Genomic DNA, 19,008 nt, shown 5'->3' with positions numbered 1-19,008 from the left:
ATTTGACATTTCATTCATCTATCCTACATCCCATAGCTACAGTAACATCAGAAGCTCCTTACACTAAAGCTGTGCTGCTTGCCAAGTAAACTAAATACTGCATTTACATCTGCTTGTGAGGAACATCTTAAAATTTACTTAAGGCAATAAAGGTACTTAATGGGAGTGCTAACAAGTAATTGGAATAGTTTTATGTTTTTCGATGCAGAAACTCTCACACACATTTGCGCAGTGCCTCACCCCAAGGCTTCCTCCAATTGTTACCAAATCTTCATTTTAAATGAAAAGGTTAAAAATAACAATACAATATGAAGTCTGCAATCTCTCTAAGTATATGAATTCCTATGCAGTATTCCCTTGAGGGAGCTGAATTTCCTTACATTTCCCCACTGAGTGGGAGTGGGACTTCGGCTTTCAAGCTCTTGGACAGCCCGAAATCCACTGAAAACACCTAGGCGTCGCAAATGATTTGTGAAAGACAGTAACTTTCAAGTATGCCCTTTGACTCCCACTCTTTCAGAAACTCAGGTACTGTTTCCTGATAATCTTTCTTTGAATAAATAAGGGAAAGCAGTATAAAATAAAGCTGAAGAGATTTAGTTCCTCAGTTCTGCGTAAGAGTTCAGAAGATTTCCGCTTTGGCTCCTTATAGCTCCCGTGATGCACCCAATTTCCTTCCATATTTGAAAACAGAGAAAGAAGGCAGTCTGTTACAAAATCATCAATCACTACTTCCCCTCCACAAATCTGTGCTGACCCAGTTACCCTCTTGTCTCAAACGAACCTGGAGAAAATACGGGGATTTAAAGGTGCATCACTGTAAATTCCAATTGTTAGGATGTTGCAAACTTAAAACTTTCAGATTATTTTTTGCTCTCTAACACGCTGAATACGATTTTTGAGTATATCTTGGTGAAAACAGTACTTACTCTACGGGTTACAGTGGGGTCTCGTTGAGCTTTCGATATCAAGTGTCCAAGAAGCGTATTAGTTCTGAGAAAATGAAGGCGGATGTTTGTTGCTTTTGTGAATTCTCGAAGACTAGGGGAATAAGTGAAGTTTTTTGCTCCTGGGCGGCCATTTACCAAAGATACTACAATCTAACAAAGAAGTAAGCACATTTTTGTTAAAACACATCAGCTGCAAGTGTCGGTAGCAGCACAGAGCAAAATTAATGAAGGAATCCAAGAAGCTACTACTGTCTCCGAGCATATTTGCAGTAACAACTACACATTTCATACTGAAGCCAGGACACTGGGAAAAATAGTGTTGTTAGTCTTGGACCCTCCTGAATTCTCATCATCCATACAGCACATCTGAAAAAAAAAAGGTGCCTCTATTTGTTTTGAAACCAGTAGGTATAACACACAAAAAGTATGTTTTAATAGGAAAAAACAATAGGAATAGTTGCAAGTAGTTATATTAATAGTTGATAGTGTCAATGGGAGTTTTGCTTGAGTAAAAACATCAGGTTTTGGCTTTTTACCAAAGCACATTTATTTTTGGGTTAAGGAACAAACGTTCCTGGAAAATATTATTGTTACTAGGTCCAGTGCCTGGGAGCGTATTAATGGTCTTTTGGAAGAAAGTACACAGTGTTGCTTTAGAAAATCCCCTCACATGAAAGCAGGTTTATCTGACTTTCAAAACAAGGGCTCTGGTACTTTTTTTATTTTTTAAAGAAACAGATACCAGCAGCCTAGAAATCATGAATCTCTATCAAATTAACAATCCAGTGTGTATGTAAAGGACTGAGTCAGAGACTTTCAGTTATTTATAACTGACCAGATAACAGATTTCTATTTTCAAACAGCTCCTATACTGCAAAGCACGTAACAAGGGGATGGTGACGGTTTTGATGGCAGCACAATTCCTTTAGGAAAAGTCATACAGCATGTAATAGGGGACGGCACCAGAAGTGTTAGTCTATGGAAATTATTCCTTACAGTATTTTATTATGAAAATTTTACTTTAATATGTTGATAAACAAATTCTACTTTAATAGGAAACTACAACCCCAGATCCATATGCTCAAAACTGGGTAACTCTTAAGGAGTTCAGATCTGGATTCTAACCACATCAGACGTAAAAGGATAATGTCAGCAGGGCTCATCAGCACAGCCAGGAGTTTAACATTCATTCAGATAACACAAGCCATGGTTCTGCCTAGCAAAGAACAACAGCTAAAAATCAGAGCAATGTTTTCCAAACACATGTATTATATTACAAACATGTAGCATTTTATATATTCTTTTCTTAAATAGCTACTTATTCTGGAATGGTAAATATCTGTTTCTACCGTCTTTACAGCCATGAACAATTCTGCTGCAGTAAGTTCTGGTATGCACATTGGAAGTGTTCAGAAAATGAGGTCAGCACCTTCAAATGCAGTAAGTGAGGTACCTAAGCCATGATATAAATCAACACAGGTGGCTCTGAGCAGCCCGTACTCCCACAGGGAATGGTCAAAGTTAAGAGGAGCCAGCTCACCCTTCAAAAATCTCACCAGCTACTTAAGCGCTTAGTTATAGACTTAATGTAGATTCAAGCAGTCACAGTTGAAAAATTACTTCCAGTTCTAGGTTTTTATTGAAACAGTAAACTTCTGAAACTCATGGCATGTGCTTCCAGCGTTACACTTTCCTAAAAGCACTTACCTCTCCGTTTTCAAGAGGCAGAATGCGAGAGTACTCTGTGGTGCAAAGGACATCGCTGTCCCTCCTCACTGGAAGATTAGCTTCCTTTCCGAAGCGCTCCAAGCAGTCTGCTTTGGAGTCTATTCAAGTGAGAATAAAACTATTTTTATGTGTGAAAATAAACGCTATTGTTCTAATTTAAATTAACAAAGAAGTATCCCCTGTGCTTTCAGGTAAATTCTCCCCTGTAATTGAATAATAACAGTGATTGTGTCACTCAGCACAGAAAAATGGAAATTCCTAAAATAAATCATTTCTCCTCCTAAGCAATTCAGTGGGGCCTGACAAGAAATGGCACAATGTTTCTCATATCGACACTAGAAAAAAGCTATATATGTATTCCAAGATTTTGCATTTGTATTTCACTTTGATTTTTGCAAGGAGTTCCAGGATCCCATGGGACGATGGATACTGTAGTTCTAATATGCCCAAAACCCAAGACAAACAGAACAACGCAAAAAATCCCAACAGACTGAAAAATATTCATGTGCTGAGTTACACTTTCAAAATATCATATTCATTTTTAGTTACACTCTTGTCACCACTTTATTGTGGATGACTAAGACAAGAGAGATGTATTTTTCACTGTCTTCACTGCAGTTGAAATCTTTAGCAAGCCCCATGGTCTGATTTTCCTGCTACTGGGTGAATGATTGAAGAAACCTGTCCATAAAGAAGCAGTGACACAACAATTGATACTCACGAGCGAAATATTGCCAGGGAGTGTAAGTTCTTCCAAAGTCCACTGATCTTTCTAAGATCCAGAGATCTGGACGAGGAGAATTCGCAAACTTGATAAGGATATAGGCAACATGGAAGAGCTGTTAACAGAATATACATAGATCTTATCAGGAGTTTTTTGAAGTCTATAAAAGTACCGCAATACTAAAATTAATGCAAATAAACACCTTTTCTTTAGTGTACAGTGAGAAGGTTATTCCCGTTAAAATAACAGGCCAGATTTTCAGCTGGCTACCTCACAAGGCCATGTGCTCCAATACATTAAGCTCTGATAGAACTATGTTAAATGCTATATCTCTTACATTTTGGAACAGCTCTGTTTTGCACATGAGTGATTGCTTGGGTATAGCAGGTGTACAGTACTTAACCTTAAAAATTTAGCATCTCAACACATCATTGAACTAAGATACTTTCAAAGCATCCTAGTACATCTGTTGCTTGTAGTCAAAGAAAATCACAAAGATGTAAGAGAAAACACACACTCCCTTTACACTGGGACTCCTTTGGTTGCATTTGACAGCAATCTAAGCCACCTGTTCTCTCACTTTAAGAATATTTCTAGATAATTTTGCCACTTGACAGACTTTCCAAGTAAGGTAAGCAAGCCACTCCACAGTTTTGTGGGTATCAAATAGCACAGGAGAGATTCTCCCGACTGGTAGTTCGTTCATTGTCTGAAACAGCTCACAGAGCTTCATCAGCTCAAGATTCCCAGGGCCTAGAGTCCCATCTAGCTTCTTTAGGTGCTCATTGTATGCCACAGCGATAGACCACAGAGACAGAAAGCTCCCAAACACTAGAGCAAAAACGGATTTGACAAGAAAGGAAATCTCACTGTAAGCCTCTTGGGACAGCCCTCAGTCATAAAAATCAGAACATCAGTAAATCACCTCTACACAAAAGGCTGAACACAGATTGATTCTACGGGTCATTTAGAATTTAAACAACCACAACATGGATATGAGCTGCCAATAAAAGTGATCTGATGCGGAGGTACAGTCGATAGTCAAGTGAAGGTGCACCGGAATTTCCCACTCAACATCCGCAATTCAGAATCATCTGCTTGCAAGAGAGGTGGGGGAGGCAGGCAATTAATTACAGCCAACAGTCACTGCTGCCAGAGCCCTCACATCAAATACACCCATGCAGTTTATCTTTGCTCAAACATCACAAATGTCATAACCCTGAAGCTAATACTTTGCACAGGTTATTAGACTCCAAACCACAAGGGCGTACAGGCTCCAAACCACAAACTGGGAACAGCATCTGTTGCCATGCCTGGCCCCTTCAGCTGCCAGCTAGGACCAATTCAATAGCTGTCACATCAGCTGGGGCCACCAAGAGCCAGATACAAATGGCGAACAATGCAGCGGAGCAGACACCTGCAAATATTTGCCCCTAACCAGTGCCTGCACGGCCCGATCCCACAGCTACACACACGTTGCAGTCATACGGCTACCCGCAGCCTCAATCTGTACACACCTATTTCAGACATCAGCTTCTGAATATTGCACGTATTCACAGAAAAAAGTAAAACCTTCTCACAGAGAAATGGGAGGAATTCAGGGACTTCTTGGAGCATGGTCTCATGGTAATACCTCACATCCCACAAGAAAAAAATGAAGCTTTTTCACCGTGCGTTCATTTAATGCAGTATGTACAACTACCCACGGCAATCACCTGTTCTATACACACCAAGGCATCGCTGCAGCACGTGTCATACCTTGAAGCATCTTTCAGAAACTGTGGATTTGCTGAATGTTGCTCACCTGGGTCAGTGGAGAGATAACTGGGGAAAAAAACCTTTCAAGTTAGTGTTGGAATTCACCCTGCCAACTTAACACAGCGTGACAAGCACCAACTTCACCTCCTGTGATACTAAATTTGGCACCTAAATAGCCAGACAGTATCTATATAATTGAAAATTTATTTTCCATTTTCTCCTTAAAAATTTAAACAAGTCTCTAAATAGAGTAATTTCCAAGATTTGTTCGAATCCTGAAAATACATATGCAAATGGAAGAAAGATGTGCATATACAAAAGTATAGTATATTTTCCTCTATTCCTACCACCATAGACTCAATACAGAACACTAAAATACTGGAATGACTTGTTTGTTAAATGCTGGACATAAACTAGTACAAAAGAAAAACACACTAAGTTCTGAACAATCATTATGGTGCGTGCTGCACATGTAGCAAAGGATTGGTTTCCCTTTTTGGCTCGTGAAGAATAAAAATTCCTGGAGTGCGGTACTAACAAGAACACAACTAGTGCCAGAGAGATCATCTATCTGAGGCATTCTGCGTATCTCAAGACGTGCTCAAAGAGATACCAACAACAATTCCTCTTCATGTAATCTGAATTGTAGAAGCACAGAGAACAGCTGTTTCCAGCATGACAGTACTTCCTCAGACTGTATTAGCAGGTACATCTACACCACCAAAACTTTCCTCAACATAATATGACTATTCTTCTAGGCTCCTGACATTATCTTGAATAATGTCAACTGGGGTTGGCATTGCATATTATGCAGAGGATAGTGAGGTCCCTGCACTGAAGGACCTCTGTAAAAGATGCCCTGCGTTAGCAGACACGCAAACTTTCTCTGCTTGCTGGATATGTTAGTAAAGGAAGTGAGAAAGAGGTAGAAATCTGATGATCACTCAGCACCTAAACTAACCTTGTGAGACATGGACCCATGCAGGAGTGGGATTCAAGGGAGTGCGAATTGTGCTTAGGACCTGCTCCAGAATACACCTTAGTGCCACCGACTTCACAGGGTTGGCGTGTGCACATCCATTAGTTTCTTAATGTAATGAAGCCTTAAGGTCTTGAGCACTGATTTTTCTCAAAGACCAATACATAAAAATAACAATCTGTTTCAATGAAATACAAATCCGATGTACCCTGGTTAAAATGAAAGGCTTCGATCCCTTGTGGTGGCAAAGAGGTCAGCACCCCCTTTCTTCAGCAACCTCTCAGTAGGACTTGAGGCACCCTTGCAGATCCAGAGACTTGATAAAACACTCCTGCCAGTCAATGTTTGGTAATCCCCAACAATGTATTTTGCAGATGGAACTGTAATATCAAAAATGCCAAGTAAAGAGAGCTGAAGCAGCCTTTTTGGCAGCTGCCAGCTACTCTTCTGGGTATGTGGGACAGCAGCTATGGCAGAGGTGTAGAGAAAAGCCTGTGTGAGTAGTATTTGGGAGGCATTAGATCCATGGAATGTGTCCTGTACAGTTTAACAGCGTACACATACACACAGAACAGCGATTTGAGAGGCTCCCACTGCACAGAATGCCCAAGTCATTCCTTGCATGCCAGCTTCACAGTCCAGGGTGCAGAAGCCAAGAATAAGTGCAGGACTTCCAACACCGTTCAGTTAGCACTGCACATGCTGTATTCTTATCACTTTCATTTAACTAGCCCCTGATGCTCAAAAGCTACACTTCTATCTAGTTATGGAAGTCAGTGCCTGCAAACATGCCTCACTGACACATCTGGAGATGTTGAGACTTTTCGCTATCACAGTTGATGGGCAGGAGCAGAAGGGAGACGCTCTCTTCTGGAAAGAAGGAACACTTCCAGAAATCAAAGGGTGGTCCATTGTCCAGGTTCAATCAATCCTTGGTCTTTTTGCCAAGGCTGCAGGCAAATACGTCAGTGATTGTATCCTGAAATGTCTCATGCAGCCATTTTTCCATTGGGATTTGGACAAAGACCAACTCAATGCCCATAATTATTTCTTACATACGGTCTATTTCTTCACAGAACATTGAAGCTATTCATGTGGGAAAGGATTTGTACAATTCAGACCTCAGCTGTCCAGGAGATACGTGTCCCCTTATAAGAGCTGCAGTCCAGAGCAAAAAGCACACAGTAGCACTCTCTGTGCTGGAAGGAAACACAGAGAAGTGCAGAGGGCTGGAGGCTATCAGCAGAGGTTCTGGTTTTACTATACTGAGTTGAAAGTGAGGTGTGAGCATGGGAAGGGAGGTGGGAGAAGCAGCAGTACAGACACAGTGGGAAGCAAGGTCAGCAAGTGGGAATGAAGACCTTCCTAAAGGGATGCTGAAGAACCACCAGAGGAAGACAGTGTCAGGAAGCAAAGGAGAGCAAGACTTGCAAGACTTTTTCTGTATATTTTAGAATAATACCAAATTAATGCCAAATGCACATTTTAAAGCCAACGACATAGACCTATTAATGCAAACATAAGAAAAAAAAAATGCTGAACCATTCAACGTGTCTTTAACTAAAGCTTTAAGAAAACACAACACATTGACTATATCTTAAAGTATAACATATGAGCAAGAAAGGATGTATTTAGGGTATTTCCCCGATCAAGGCTGGCAGCTCTGAGGAATAAATGGAGCGTGCATTACCTCATACAACTTTTAGAAACTTCTACCAGACAGCTGCTACTTGGTCAGCTGAAGTTGTGTTAATCTAGAGTTCACAAGTACATTCACCTTACTGTGGAATGAGCCAAGACCAACTAACTTCAAAGGACAGTGTTTTGTGGCATGATCCCAAATCAGCTTCCTGCACAAACTGAAATGCTCAGAACCAGAGTTGTCTAATATGAAGTAACACAAGATTCTCTGTGCTGTTAGCATCCCTGTTTTGGGGTACTGCAGGGACAGTATTGTACCTTCCCCAGACCTAAAAGCCCCTTTTTTCCCTCGTGTGAACCAAAACAGCAGAGCAGGGGTCAGTGCTGCTGCGAAGGAAAGGCTTTGTCTCACTGCTGGGGCAGTTCTGTATGACAGCAGAAGCTTTACACAGTGGTTCTCATGCCCTAATTTGTAGGACTTCCCAGCGTTATCATAGAGGTTATGCAATTCCACACCAGAGCTGGGTCTAATTTCAGGGTTAGTGGTAATATAAAGTCTTCAACAGCCAAACACAATGAATGCAGTGACTATTTTTGGAAGTCCCGTTCAACGCAGCTTATGATAAATCTCCCACCACCCTGACAGTTTCTCCCTACAGGAGAAGGGCCTACAGGCCTTTGTATCTTACAGAATGACAGTTAAATTAACTGTAACTTCAGACATTAAGAAATCATGTCAATTTTTCAAAAGTTAAGAACAATTGTTTCTAATAACAACAATTAACCAAAGCTGATTAATATTCCCAACAACTAATATTGTTTGTAAAACTATGGACACAAAGGATTACTATCAAATATAAAAATTAAACCCATAAGAAATACCTACCATATAAAAACAGCTCAGAAGCTTGGCCAAACTGCGAGGCTTTTTTACAAAATGTTTACATGCTCTAATTGACAGATAACATAAAAGCATAAAATCCTCCACAGGCCATACATTTATCTTAAATCTATTGTGGAGTTTCCCTCCCTCCTTAACAAAAGCACTAATTTGGACATTACATTCCACTGTTTGCCTTTAATTTACAACAGTGACTAATGATATCGCTACACAAAAACTATTCAATATGTTACTGCACAAGACTTCACTGAGCCCGAGTCTTTCAGCACCTTATTATTGACAAAAAAGCACAATAAAAAAAAAAATGACACATAACTAAAAGCAACAATAAAATTTGTGGACTAGACTTTTTGAAGTGTAACAGTTAGACACTTCTTTTTCATCATGAACTATCACGCTGCTCTGAACCTTCATCGTCTTCTGAAGACAGAGTTCAGAAAAATACCTGGGGGAATACTACTGTAATACCTGCTGAGCTTTAAGCAAGCCAAAGATGAGGGCACACCTGCTAAAATTAGGCAATCCAAAGAGTCAGGGGAAGGGCAATGAACTTCAGTCAGACATTCTGGACTCAGAAGTTTAAAATATGTTGAAAACTACATTAGGAAAATCAGGACCAATTAAAGGAATAAATGAGGCTTCATTTGATCCAAATATTTTAAGCAAGTCAGGAATAGCCAGAGCATAAGCAGCTATGTTAACAGCATGGAGAAACTGCCTCAGGGATCAACATTATAACTATTATTCAGAAGGACTGTGATTGATTAGAAATGTAACTATAGTACAGAAAGTCAGAAAGGGAAGTACAGCAGGGCTTTTGCTTTAAGGATTTTGCTTTTTCTCATATTACAAAGTACAGCAGAATGAGTGTTCTAGCAGAAAAATTTAACATCCTGAAGGGATTTTGACTTTCAAAATCACCCCTAGCCCTTGTGAAGCAGAAGCAGCAGCAGGTGGGTGCTCTGCTCCAACTCCATGGTAGTGAGCACTCAAACTTCCATCACGGTGCAAGTATTCAGTTAAATATTGTCATCAGCCCATGGCAAAAGGCTCCACTGGGACTCCACTCTCAGTCTTAAAGATATAATGGCAGGAACACAGTAAATTAAAAGGTATTGACATTGCACTAAGTTCTGCTTCCTCTAATTGTGAATATTTGATAACCAATTTAAAACTCAGTCGTTGGTTCCTTGCACACATATGTACCTTTCTGTCATGTTTTGCACGTGCAAAAATATTTCCGTATTTTGTTTGCAGAAAAAGGTGCTTTGTGTAAAAATAAAGAACAGCACAACTAATGAATGAGGAAAACTACATCCCTGCTGTCTTTTCAATGCTGTAGTCTGTGGATCTGCAACGTATTTAGAAACACATCTAACTTCAAGAACATTTATTTTTCCTTTAAAAAAAAACCAAAACCTTAATTTCAGCTAGAGGGGGAATTGCACTCCAAAAATTTCTGTCTCTGTCAACCACTGAGAAAGTCTGCATGACTAACATACACCAAGCTCCTAATTTTTAGGACCCTGAAATAAGGTAAGGTGAATTGGGGTCTCAGTGTTTACCTGTTTGCTTTAGTAGACCTTCTCTGTCACAGTATTTAATTTTCTTCTTCATTATTAGTATTGTGCACTACTGCACGAATTCGGGGTGTGAAAATACTAGGAAAAATGTCAAAAGTGAATCTCAAGTTCAAACAAACCCTGAGATTAAGGTTTAACTGACTGAATGCAGATACGAAATAACGTCTGTGAAGGGGGGGGGGGGAGGGGGTGAAATCACATGAATCCTACTAAACCCTTGTCCATCCACCAACTAAAACGATCCCTTCCTGATCACAAGACCTGAAGTCATTTTGACCTTTGTCTTGGGTTTCTCTCGTTTCCAAGTAAGGGAATTCAGAGTCACCTTTCCAAGTGGTACCAGAGTAAAGAGAAAAACACAGCCTCCTGCTGAGGAATCCTTTAACAACTACAAGAATTTTAGCACATAGCGGTTGGTCTCCAAACAGTCGTATGAGAAGAAGGCACTCAGCTCTTATCCTTCCTCTGAAGGAAGGAGGTTTCTCAGTTTACTCCACACATACAAGATAAGGTGTCTGTCAGTAGGTCTGCCAAAGAAACTAACAAGTACACAGTGGGAACAGAGTTTTGGATGGAACAATGTGCTACACACGTGGATGATGACGATGCAAAAGTCTTGGTCACAAATATGCTGGGCTACACCACAAGACAAATTACAGCCTGCAACTGAATCCTGCATCTTGCAGAGACCACAATGGACGCAAGCAGCTCAGAAGGTAAAGGTCTGTTTTACTGGGAGGCGATGGCTTTCCCATGCCTATTCACAGCACCCTGCTCTGCATTCAGTGTCCCGACTCCGCATGCCCAGCCTGAAAGACACACTTCCCTGGAGTTTGCTGGGAAAGAATGACCGAGCAACTCACTTCACAGGAGCAGAAAGCATCAGGGAATGCAACACGCTCAACTGCACGGTGTAACAGAAAGAACACCACAACTCAGAGACAGGTCCAACCACTGTGTGCTAGGCTAATGTGGATGCTGTGGCCTAAAAATTCACCAGCTTCTACATAGCTCTCCTTTCTTTCATGGTATACTGGAGAAAAACAACCAAGAAAACAGGCATATTATTAATCTAATTAATAGAAATGCAAATTCAATAATTACAGCAGTTTAACTACTGATACGCTCTATCTCGAATTGTCAGGCATTTCTGCACTGCTGGTGCACTGGATCCAAAAGCACTGAATGAAGATATCCTCAAAATGAGAGCCATTCCCGTCATGTGACAGACAGGAGCATTAAAACCCCGTGTAACAGAAGATGCAAAATAATTTGCACCTGAATCCCCAACAAAATGGCAGCCAAGACTCAGAGAAACATTTCTCCTTAGTTATTCCTCCCCTTGCCATCAACTAAATTGAATGCCTATTCAAAAAATCCTGTCCTATACCATCAGTCAATAAACAGTTACTACTGTCCAAAACATTTATGCATATATGTATGTATATTTTGCAGCCCCCAACATATATTTATAGTCATATATTTTCAGCTGGTGTGAACTTGCAGAGCGTAACTAATTTCACTGGATCAGTGCCCAACTATGGCAGCTGAGAATCCAACCCTATGACTTAAAATATAGATACAGAGGCTTTGCTGTTAGCTACTTGTCTGTCACCTGCAGAGGAAATACGGGTGTTCATGTTACTGTCATATTACTAATTCATATTACACTGGTTTTGCTGTCCCTTCCCTTTTAGACCATATTATCAGTATTTTTCTGTCTATCTTGAAGATCTGGCTGGATGACAGAAAAATCAGAAGGACCCTGAGGCAAAAGCAGACTCAAAACATTATTTTTAAAATGTGTGCATGGTAAGAGATCCATGAAATATCTCTCTCTCTGCCCATGGAAAAAGAGAATATGAAATGTAAGGTAAAGCCCCAGTTTCCACTGAGCAGTCTCCCTTGTAACATCAGGTTAATGAGGTATAGTGTCTGTGCAAGAAAGCACACAGTCATTAAATCTGTGTGAAGCCAGTGGCTAGAACCACATCATCAAAATTCCAGACAGAAAATAATCACTTTAATAAAGTTAACTTGGTAAAAAAACACAGAATATAAACCAGACCAAAAAAAAGCTGTGCTGTTGGAAGTTAACATCATCAGTTCAAACATCTCTCCCAATTGCAAAGCCTGTATATAAATGCAAGAAATCATGCACTCACCTGTCCCAGATCTAAAGTGACATTGACTTCATTGTACTTCAAGCCCACAGAAAGAGGAGGACTTTGCCACCAGCGCTCCGTGCCATCGATTGCGTTGGTTACTGGGTGAGCTTTACTGGGATCAGCAGCATTGCAATAATCACAAAACTGTCCCTGAAACACAATAAATTAAAAAGATGGTCTCAGATGAAATCTTATGCACTGCAGACACATGCTGTTGTTAACTGAGATTCTGGACTAGAGCGTTGACAAAAAAATGAGGTTTTGTTTCTCTGTATGTAGTGTAATTTTTAACGTATAAATGATTGCCCCAGTGATTAAGTTACACACTTATACCCTGAAACACACTAAATTTTATGTTACAAACTAAGATTTAGGAAAACTCTTTAAGGAAACTACAATGAGTCTTTCTTTATTAATTAATTTATTGATACTTCGGTGAAATTACCTATATTCTGTCTGCAGGGGTGTCTGCAGGGAATTGGTGAAACAAAGATTCTTAAAACTGGATTAAGACCAACACACAAATTATCCTCAATTCTTGTAAAAAGACTGTGAAATAGCCATACATGTAGATAGCCTGGTATTAATAAAACCATTAAAAAAAATACTCTGTTACCTGCCTATAAGTTCGGTGTTACAATTTTATAATACTGCTTTCACTGTTTTTCATACCATTGTAATACATTCTGAATCAGAGACTTGGGAACAATATGTACTCGTGGAAAATGCAATGGATCCTACGGAGTGTTCCCTTTACGTTTCCCTTTAAAGGATCCCGTTGTATCTTCATTTGCAGAAGTTACTGCCCAATTTCCAGTCCTCAGCCAGAGCCACACTCCAGAGATGCCCTGATAATCTCTCTTTGATAGTCTCTAAAGCTCTTTATACTGTTCTGTACAGTAATGATGAATAAACTTCACGGAAGTTAATTGTCTTTAAATTTGGCATCTTGGCTTGCCCAATAAGCAGTATTTTTACCTTCAAGAAACTGCATTTTACAGTTTACGAAGATTAGTGCTGAAGCATTGTAATTACTTATTCAGAGATCTTTTTAGTGTCCCATTCACTTCTTACTCCAGTCACTGGATGGAGATAATCAATGAAAAACCAATGAACAAGCTAAACTGTGCCAGGCACAGATCTCTGTAGAACCCCAACAGAAAAATTACATTTTCATTAAATGGCAATACCCTCTTAAAGGTTACTTTAGTCAGACAGTTGCTTAATCCACTCAGCCTGTGAGGTCCTGACACTGCGTGGGACCCATGTTTTAAACAAGGTAATATTTGCACCGTTCTCTTTATCAGCTAAGCATATTTTCATGAAATACCCACGTTGCCTGGCATGAAATATATTCTTACCCTTTAAGTATTAACAGAATCCCACATAACTGCCATTATTTTGTTTGTTGCTGCTGTCGGACTAACCAGTGTAAAGTAACCGGAGCAATCACACTTGTCCACTTTTAATAGAGGAATAACATTCAGGCTTTCACATTCTTGCTGGGTACAGTCTTGCAAGCTTGGTGAATTTAAGATGTTTAGCAGAATTTGTTTAACATCTGCCATAGCTACTAATGGATTGGAAACTACATCATTCTCATGTGATACAAACACACCATTTTGTGTCTTTCAAATACAAAACATAGATGTTCACTGAGTATTTCTCCATCAGTAGCCATAATTCCAGCATCTGCATCTAGCAGCGGTTCCACCCTCATCCTGCTCCTCCGGAAAGCCCAGAACCGACGACACCGATACAATTAGCTGTTCTGATTCAGCACTGCAGGTGTCAACCTGGCTGAGGGTTAACTCAAGAATTCAAAGAGTTGTTTAGAGACTTACTAAGCCCTCACGTACATGGGTTGATTAACTATGTCTGGAGTCATGTTTTAACACGATTCTCCTCCAGCTCTGTCAGAGAAAACAGTTTGGACGATTCTCATACAAACTACAATTGCCAGGACACTACTGGATTCAGATACAGTTTGCTGCAGCAGACACATCAGCCCATGCTAGCCACAGGCAACGCTGCCAGCTTCTGCAGTGACGACAAAAACCATGCTGTCACTATCTGCAAAATCAATCCATCGAGAAATCAATCTATACACCAACAGCTGCAGTTACCACCACATGCGAGCATCTCCCCAGTTAAGATTTTCCTGACAAATGCATACTTGGAGTTCTGACATATATGTTATAGTTTTATAACGTGCAGGAAACACAGTCTTTGGATCTAAATTCACGTTCACCACGATCAGGCTGGAAATATACAGGACACAGTTGCTGCCACAGCTGTTTCAGCTCCGATCCGGCAACAGCCTCAAAGAAAGGCTGAATGAACAGAAAACAATGGGGAGTATTAAACACCAGTGCTACATTTACACGCACCTATGTGATTCAGCATACCAGAGCACTAGATCTGAACTCAAGATATGATCTTTTTCTTTTTGGGTACATAATTCAAAGAATTTCATTGCCACAGCTGGAGTTTCAGTTATTTAAAGTACATTCCAGCAACCCTGCCAACAAGACAGCAAAACAAAAAAGAAAGAAAATAAATTATTGGCCAGAGCAGCCATCCCTGCTTCCCACTGGCAGTATCTCAGGCACACCGTGCTCAGCCCATCTGCTACAGGACACGTCTCCATTCCAGGAGCCTGGGCCTCCAGACTTTGTTTGATTTTGGCTGCCGTTTATCAGGCAGGCAGGTGTGCGTTTGCTGGTGACCTTGGTACCCTCCTTTCCCCTGGTTCTCTTGAGTGAAGGAGAAATCTGGAACTGCATGAAGGAGTTCACGGAAATACACTGGTGTGGAACAGGGACACTCAGGGATGAAAATGTCGCTCCTGTAAGTTACAGACAGTGACAACAACGAAGGATTTGTTCACTAATACCTAGCAGTTCTGTGCCCACCAGCAAGGCAGGACAGGTATGCAGTTAAACTTTAATTCACACCCACACACCACTGCAAGCACACTGGCTAACAAAACCAGGCATGCCATTTTTCTACCCGTTGCTGAAATACTTTACACTGCACTGCACCTCTTCACTCAACACCGCTCTTATTAAGTCATTGTCCCACTTGGCAATGTGCTACATAAGGGAAATGTGCTGCTTTCCACAGCATATATTCAGCATGGCCCTAACAGCTTCACTTGAGCTGCCCACGAAGGGACTGTCCACCCCACCGATCACCTCACGGAAGAGCTATAAATGATCGCCAAACGCTCCTTCTGGATTTGCTGGGTACTACAGGCTTCACTAAAAGACACATCACCAAATGACAAGCTGAATGAGAGAGGCCAATGGCAGAGCAGTGGAAATGAAGCTGGAGCTGCTCTTCCCCTCTTTGGCTTATTTTCAGAGCTTGGGATAGCACTGGCAACAGAGCTGCCTGCTCCCTTCACCAGAATGAGGATCACCCTCCACACCTTCTTTCCAATTTCCCTTCATAGAGCAACAACCTCAATCCAGCCCTGTAGAGACCCCAAAAGTGAGTGACTCAAGCGTGTGGCATCGCTTTAACTCAAACTCACCTGACACGGTGGCTATTCATCACCAGTCCACTGAGTGGACCGTGACACTATTACACCTATCACTTTATGTAAAAGCTGCGTGACCTTCCCTGAGACTCTTAAGAAACAACACGCGAATACTTATGCTGATTTTCAATCCTTCTATGTAAGCTCAGCTTCTGTAAGAGTTTAATGCACTTCTCTCCAATTTGCCACGAAAGAAGAGATTCTCTTATTTACAGTGTCTTTGAACTTGTGGGGTGGAGTGGCTTGATAATACGTACATTGTGCTGTTATCGCATTTTCTGCAGCTGGATTTCCCTGGACTTTCAAAAGACTTTCCAACCTTTCTTGAACCACAACAACTACTGGTAAACCACAGAAGTATTCATGTTATTTATCTCAATGGGGCTTTGTTAAAACGGGAGAGAGATGCTGCTGTAGCCGTGCTTACACGAATGCTGCAAGAGGCACACCATGCTTCCTTGTGCCAGGGCTGAGCTATCAGTAGTCCTTCTCGGCACTTTATTCAGGCATGAATCAGAACTGCCCTTTAACCTAGAACCTGTAAGGCAAATACTTAACAAGAGGAACTCTCCCCTTTCTAGTCTCTCCCTATATACAGCAAATCCTCATTTCCAGTTGGGTGTTAGTATACAAAGGGAACAATTACAAAAAAACATCAACGGCAACGTGCATCACACAACTGGCTTCGTTCCGCTTACTTGACGTGTTTATCCGATGTTTGCTTTGGCTGACTTTTGTGCGATTTCTGATATTTCAAGGCATGTTAGTAGGCCATTTCACTGCAGCAGTGGGCTACAGCGTGCTGCTGAGAGAGTATTGGGCTTGCTATTCACCTGGTAGCATGGTTGTTTTCAGGCCACTTTTAACATGGGTGTTGGTTTCAGCATGGAAGGATGGATGCCTAAACTTCAGAGGTGTGGTAGAAATAGCGGACCAAGCAGCTTCCTGATCATCACAACCTTTCTTTGTAACCTTAGTTTAAGCATGTAATACCTGTGACACAGTTTTCCAACTAGTAAAACTGTGTATTACTCAGCCTGTAAGCATCTCCAAAGCACTTTGAGCTTTTCGTGATGGAGGGCATTACACAGATGTAAGGTAAACGGAGATTTCACGGCAAGGCAGGGAGGCATGGAAGAGAGTTCAGGCAAAGCACACTGCTGGCTGTGGCCACCTAACGAACTGTGAGAGCAGCCTGCGTGACGGTGCATGCTCCCTCCTGGCACATGACAAGGAGTCCTACACGGCACCTTCTTAGTTCTCTTCCCCTCTCTTGAGCATCTGTCCCCGATAAAAATTGAGAAAGAAAACTCTCTTATCCACTGCAACCTTTTCTGAAACCAGATATTAAGGGTTATTTCACTATTAAAACATACAAACACCTCATAAGACTTGAAAACACTAACCCTTCTTCCCAGATGCTAAAAATTTACTTGCATTCTTTCTGTATTGCCCAGAGTCAGAAAGCAGACCTTAAAGCTTTTTAAATCCCTTTCAAATTGCAGTTTCATTCTGGCTCTCTTCTCCTACCACCAAGACAGAATACAAATAAAATACCTTTGGAAGGTCTGAGGCTTTAGGAAAGTCCCCCCTTTAACAAAGTTCTGATCAAACTGATACTGAACATCCACCGCAGTACATCACAGAGTTTGGTGCATTTGTTACTCCTTCCTTACCCTCTGACAGACATGTTCATACAAGTTTCTACCGAAGGAAAAATATACTTCCATTAACCCTTTGCCAGGAGTTTTGCCGTTTATTGTTGTCTTTCTTGTGACTGGCACAAAATGCGTGCAATAGTCTTACACTATGCTAGGAGAGAGCATCATCATCCTCGATGCCCTGTGTGCTCATACCCCCTGTCAGAGTCCCACGGAACCTCTGGCTTCCTCCCACAAGCAATGCAAGGCGTAGATGGTGAGCCTCACGATTAGTGCTTGCAAAATACCACAAAGCCACCCAAAACCGGCCCTCTTTTCCCGCCGCCCCCCTGGAAGATGCCCGCTCTCCAGTCGGAGGTTACGGCTGCAGCACGGCCCCATCCATCCCCCCTGGGCTCGCTGCTTTACTCCCAGGAGCATCTCGCTGCTCTCCACGGCCCACGGGACGAGCGCTGAGGCCACTAAACGCCGCTTGGCTACTTCTTAAGCCACCCCCAAGCGCCCTTACTCCGGAGGGTGCCGGGACACCTGAGGGCAGAGGCACCGGCCGAAGCGCCGCTTCCCGCCTCCTCCCTGCCCGGCGCCTCCCTGCGTGGGGTCCCGCCGGCCCAAGCTCCCCTCCTCTGCCCGTGGCACACGCCCAGACAGGGGAAACCGCTCGAGAACATGAGCCCACGCCCCCCCCCCAGGGTAACGCCAGCACCCCCGGAGCGGCCGGGACGCCCCAAAAGGACACACACTCCCCGCCGCTCCGCGGTGTCGGAAGGCAGCGGCGTGCGAGGGCAAGGGGGTCCCGGCGCCGCGGCCCCTCTCCGGCCCCACACGACGGCCCCGTTACCTGGATGGCGCGGCCCAGAGGGGCGGCGGCCGGTCCCCCCACCAGCTTGCAGTACAGCTCCGGCCGCCCGCCGCCGCCCGCCGCCGCCTCCCCACAGGTGGCCGTGGCCCAGATGCTGGCTGCCGCGGCCAGGTTGAAGTAGGGCGGGTGGAGGCTGAGCCCCATCCCCGGGGAGCCGGGGGGCTCCCGCTGCGCCGGGCAGAGGGTGAGGAGCGGCGGGAGGAGAACCCAGAGGAGCGGTGAGCCCGGCGCCGCGGCCATCCTGCGCCGGGCTCTGCCCTCACCGCCCCCAGGGCGGCCCTATAGCTGCGGTGGGCGGGCGGGCCGGGCCGGGAGGCGGCGGGGAGGAGGCAGGGGGCTGGCAGGGGGCTGGCAGGGGGCTGCCCGCGCCCTGTCCGCGCCCTGCCCTGCCTGCGGTGCGCGGGCTGGGGCGGGGTGAGGCGGGACGCAGTCCCGGGGCGGGCCGGTGTGTGTGTGTCCTTTTGGGGCGTCCCGGCCGCTCCGGCCGTGCTGGCGTTACCCTGGGGGGGCGT

General features: G+C 43.0%; 1 protein-coding gene across 2 annotated transcripts in view; it reads right to left on the bottom strand.

Annotated features, from left to right (window-relative positions):
- Positions 1 to 18,736, bottom strand: part of LAMA3 (laminin subunit alpha 3) — a 114,378-nt gene extending 95,642 nt beyond the window's left edge. For both annotated transcript variants that reach the window (XM_086472719.1, XM_086472720.1), the window contains exons 1-5: positions 18,476 to 18,736; positions 12,430 to 12,582; positions 3,400 to 3,517; positions 2,658 to 2,776; positions 930 to 1,100 (exon numbers count right to left, since the gene is read on the bottom strand). In XM_086472719.1, the coding sequence (XP_086328845.1) occupies positions 930 to 1,100; positions 2,658 to 2,776; positions 3,400 to 3,517; positions 12,430 to 12,582; positions 18,476 to 18,736 (822 nt within the window). The remainder of the gene's footprint in view (positions 1 to 929; positions 1,101 to 2,657; positions 2,777 to 3,399; positions 3,518 to 12,429; positions 12,583 to 18,475) is intronic.
- Positions 18,737 to 19,008: the final 272 nt, after the last annotated feature.

Source organism: Leptosomus discolor, chromosome 13 (assembly GCF_034619465.1).
Source record: "Leptosomus discolor isolate bLepDis1 chromosome 13, bLepDis1.hap2, whole genome shotgun sequence".
In the NCBI taxonomy this organism is placed as follows: domain Eukaryota; kingdom Metazoa; phylum Chordata; class Aves; order Leptosomiformes; family Leptosomidae; genus Leptosomus; species Leptosomus discolor.
The sequence above is the reverse complement of the archived record's forward strand: the minus strand, read 5'-3'. Positions and strand labels throughout refer to the sequence as shown.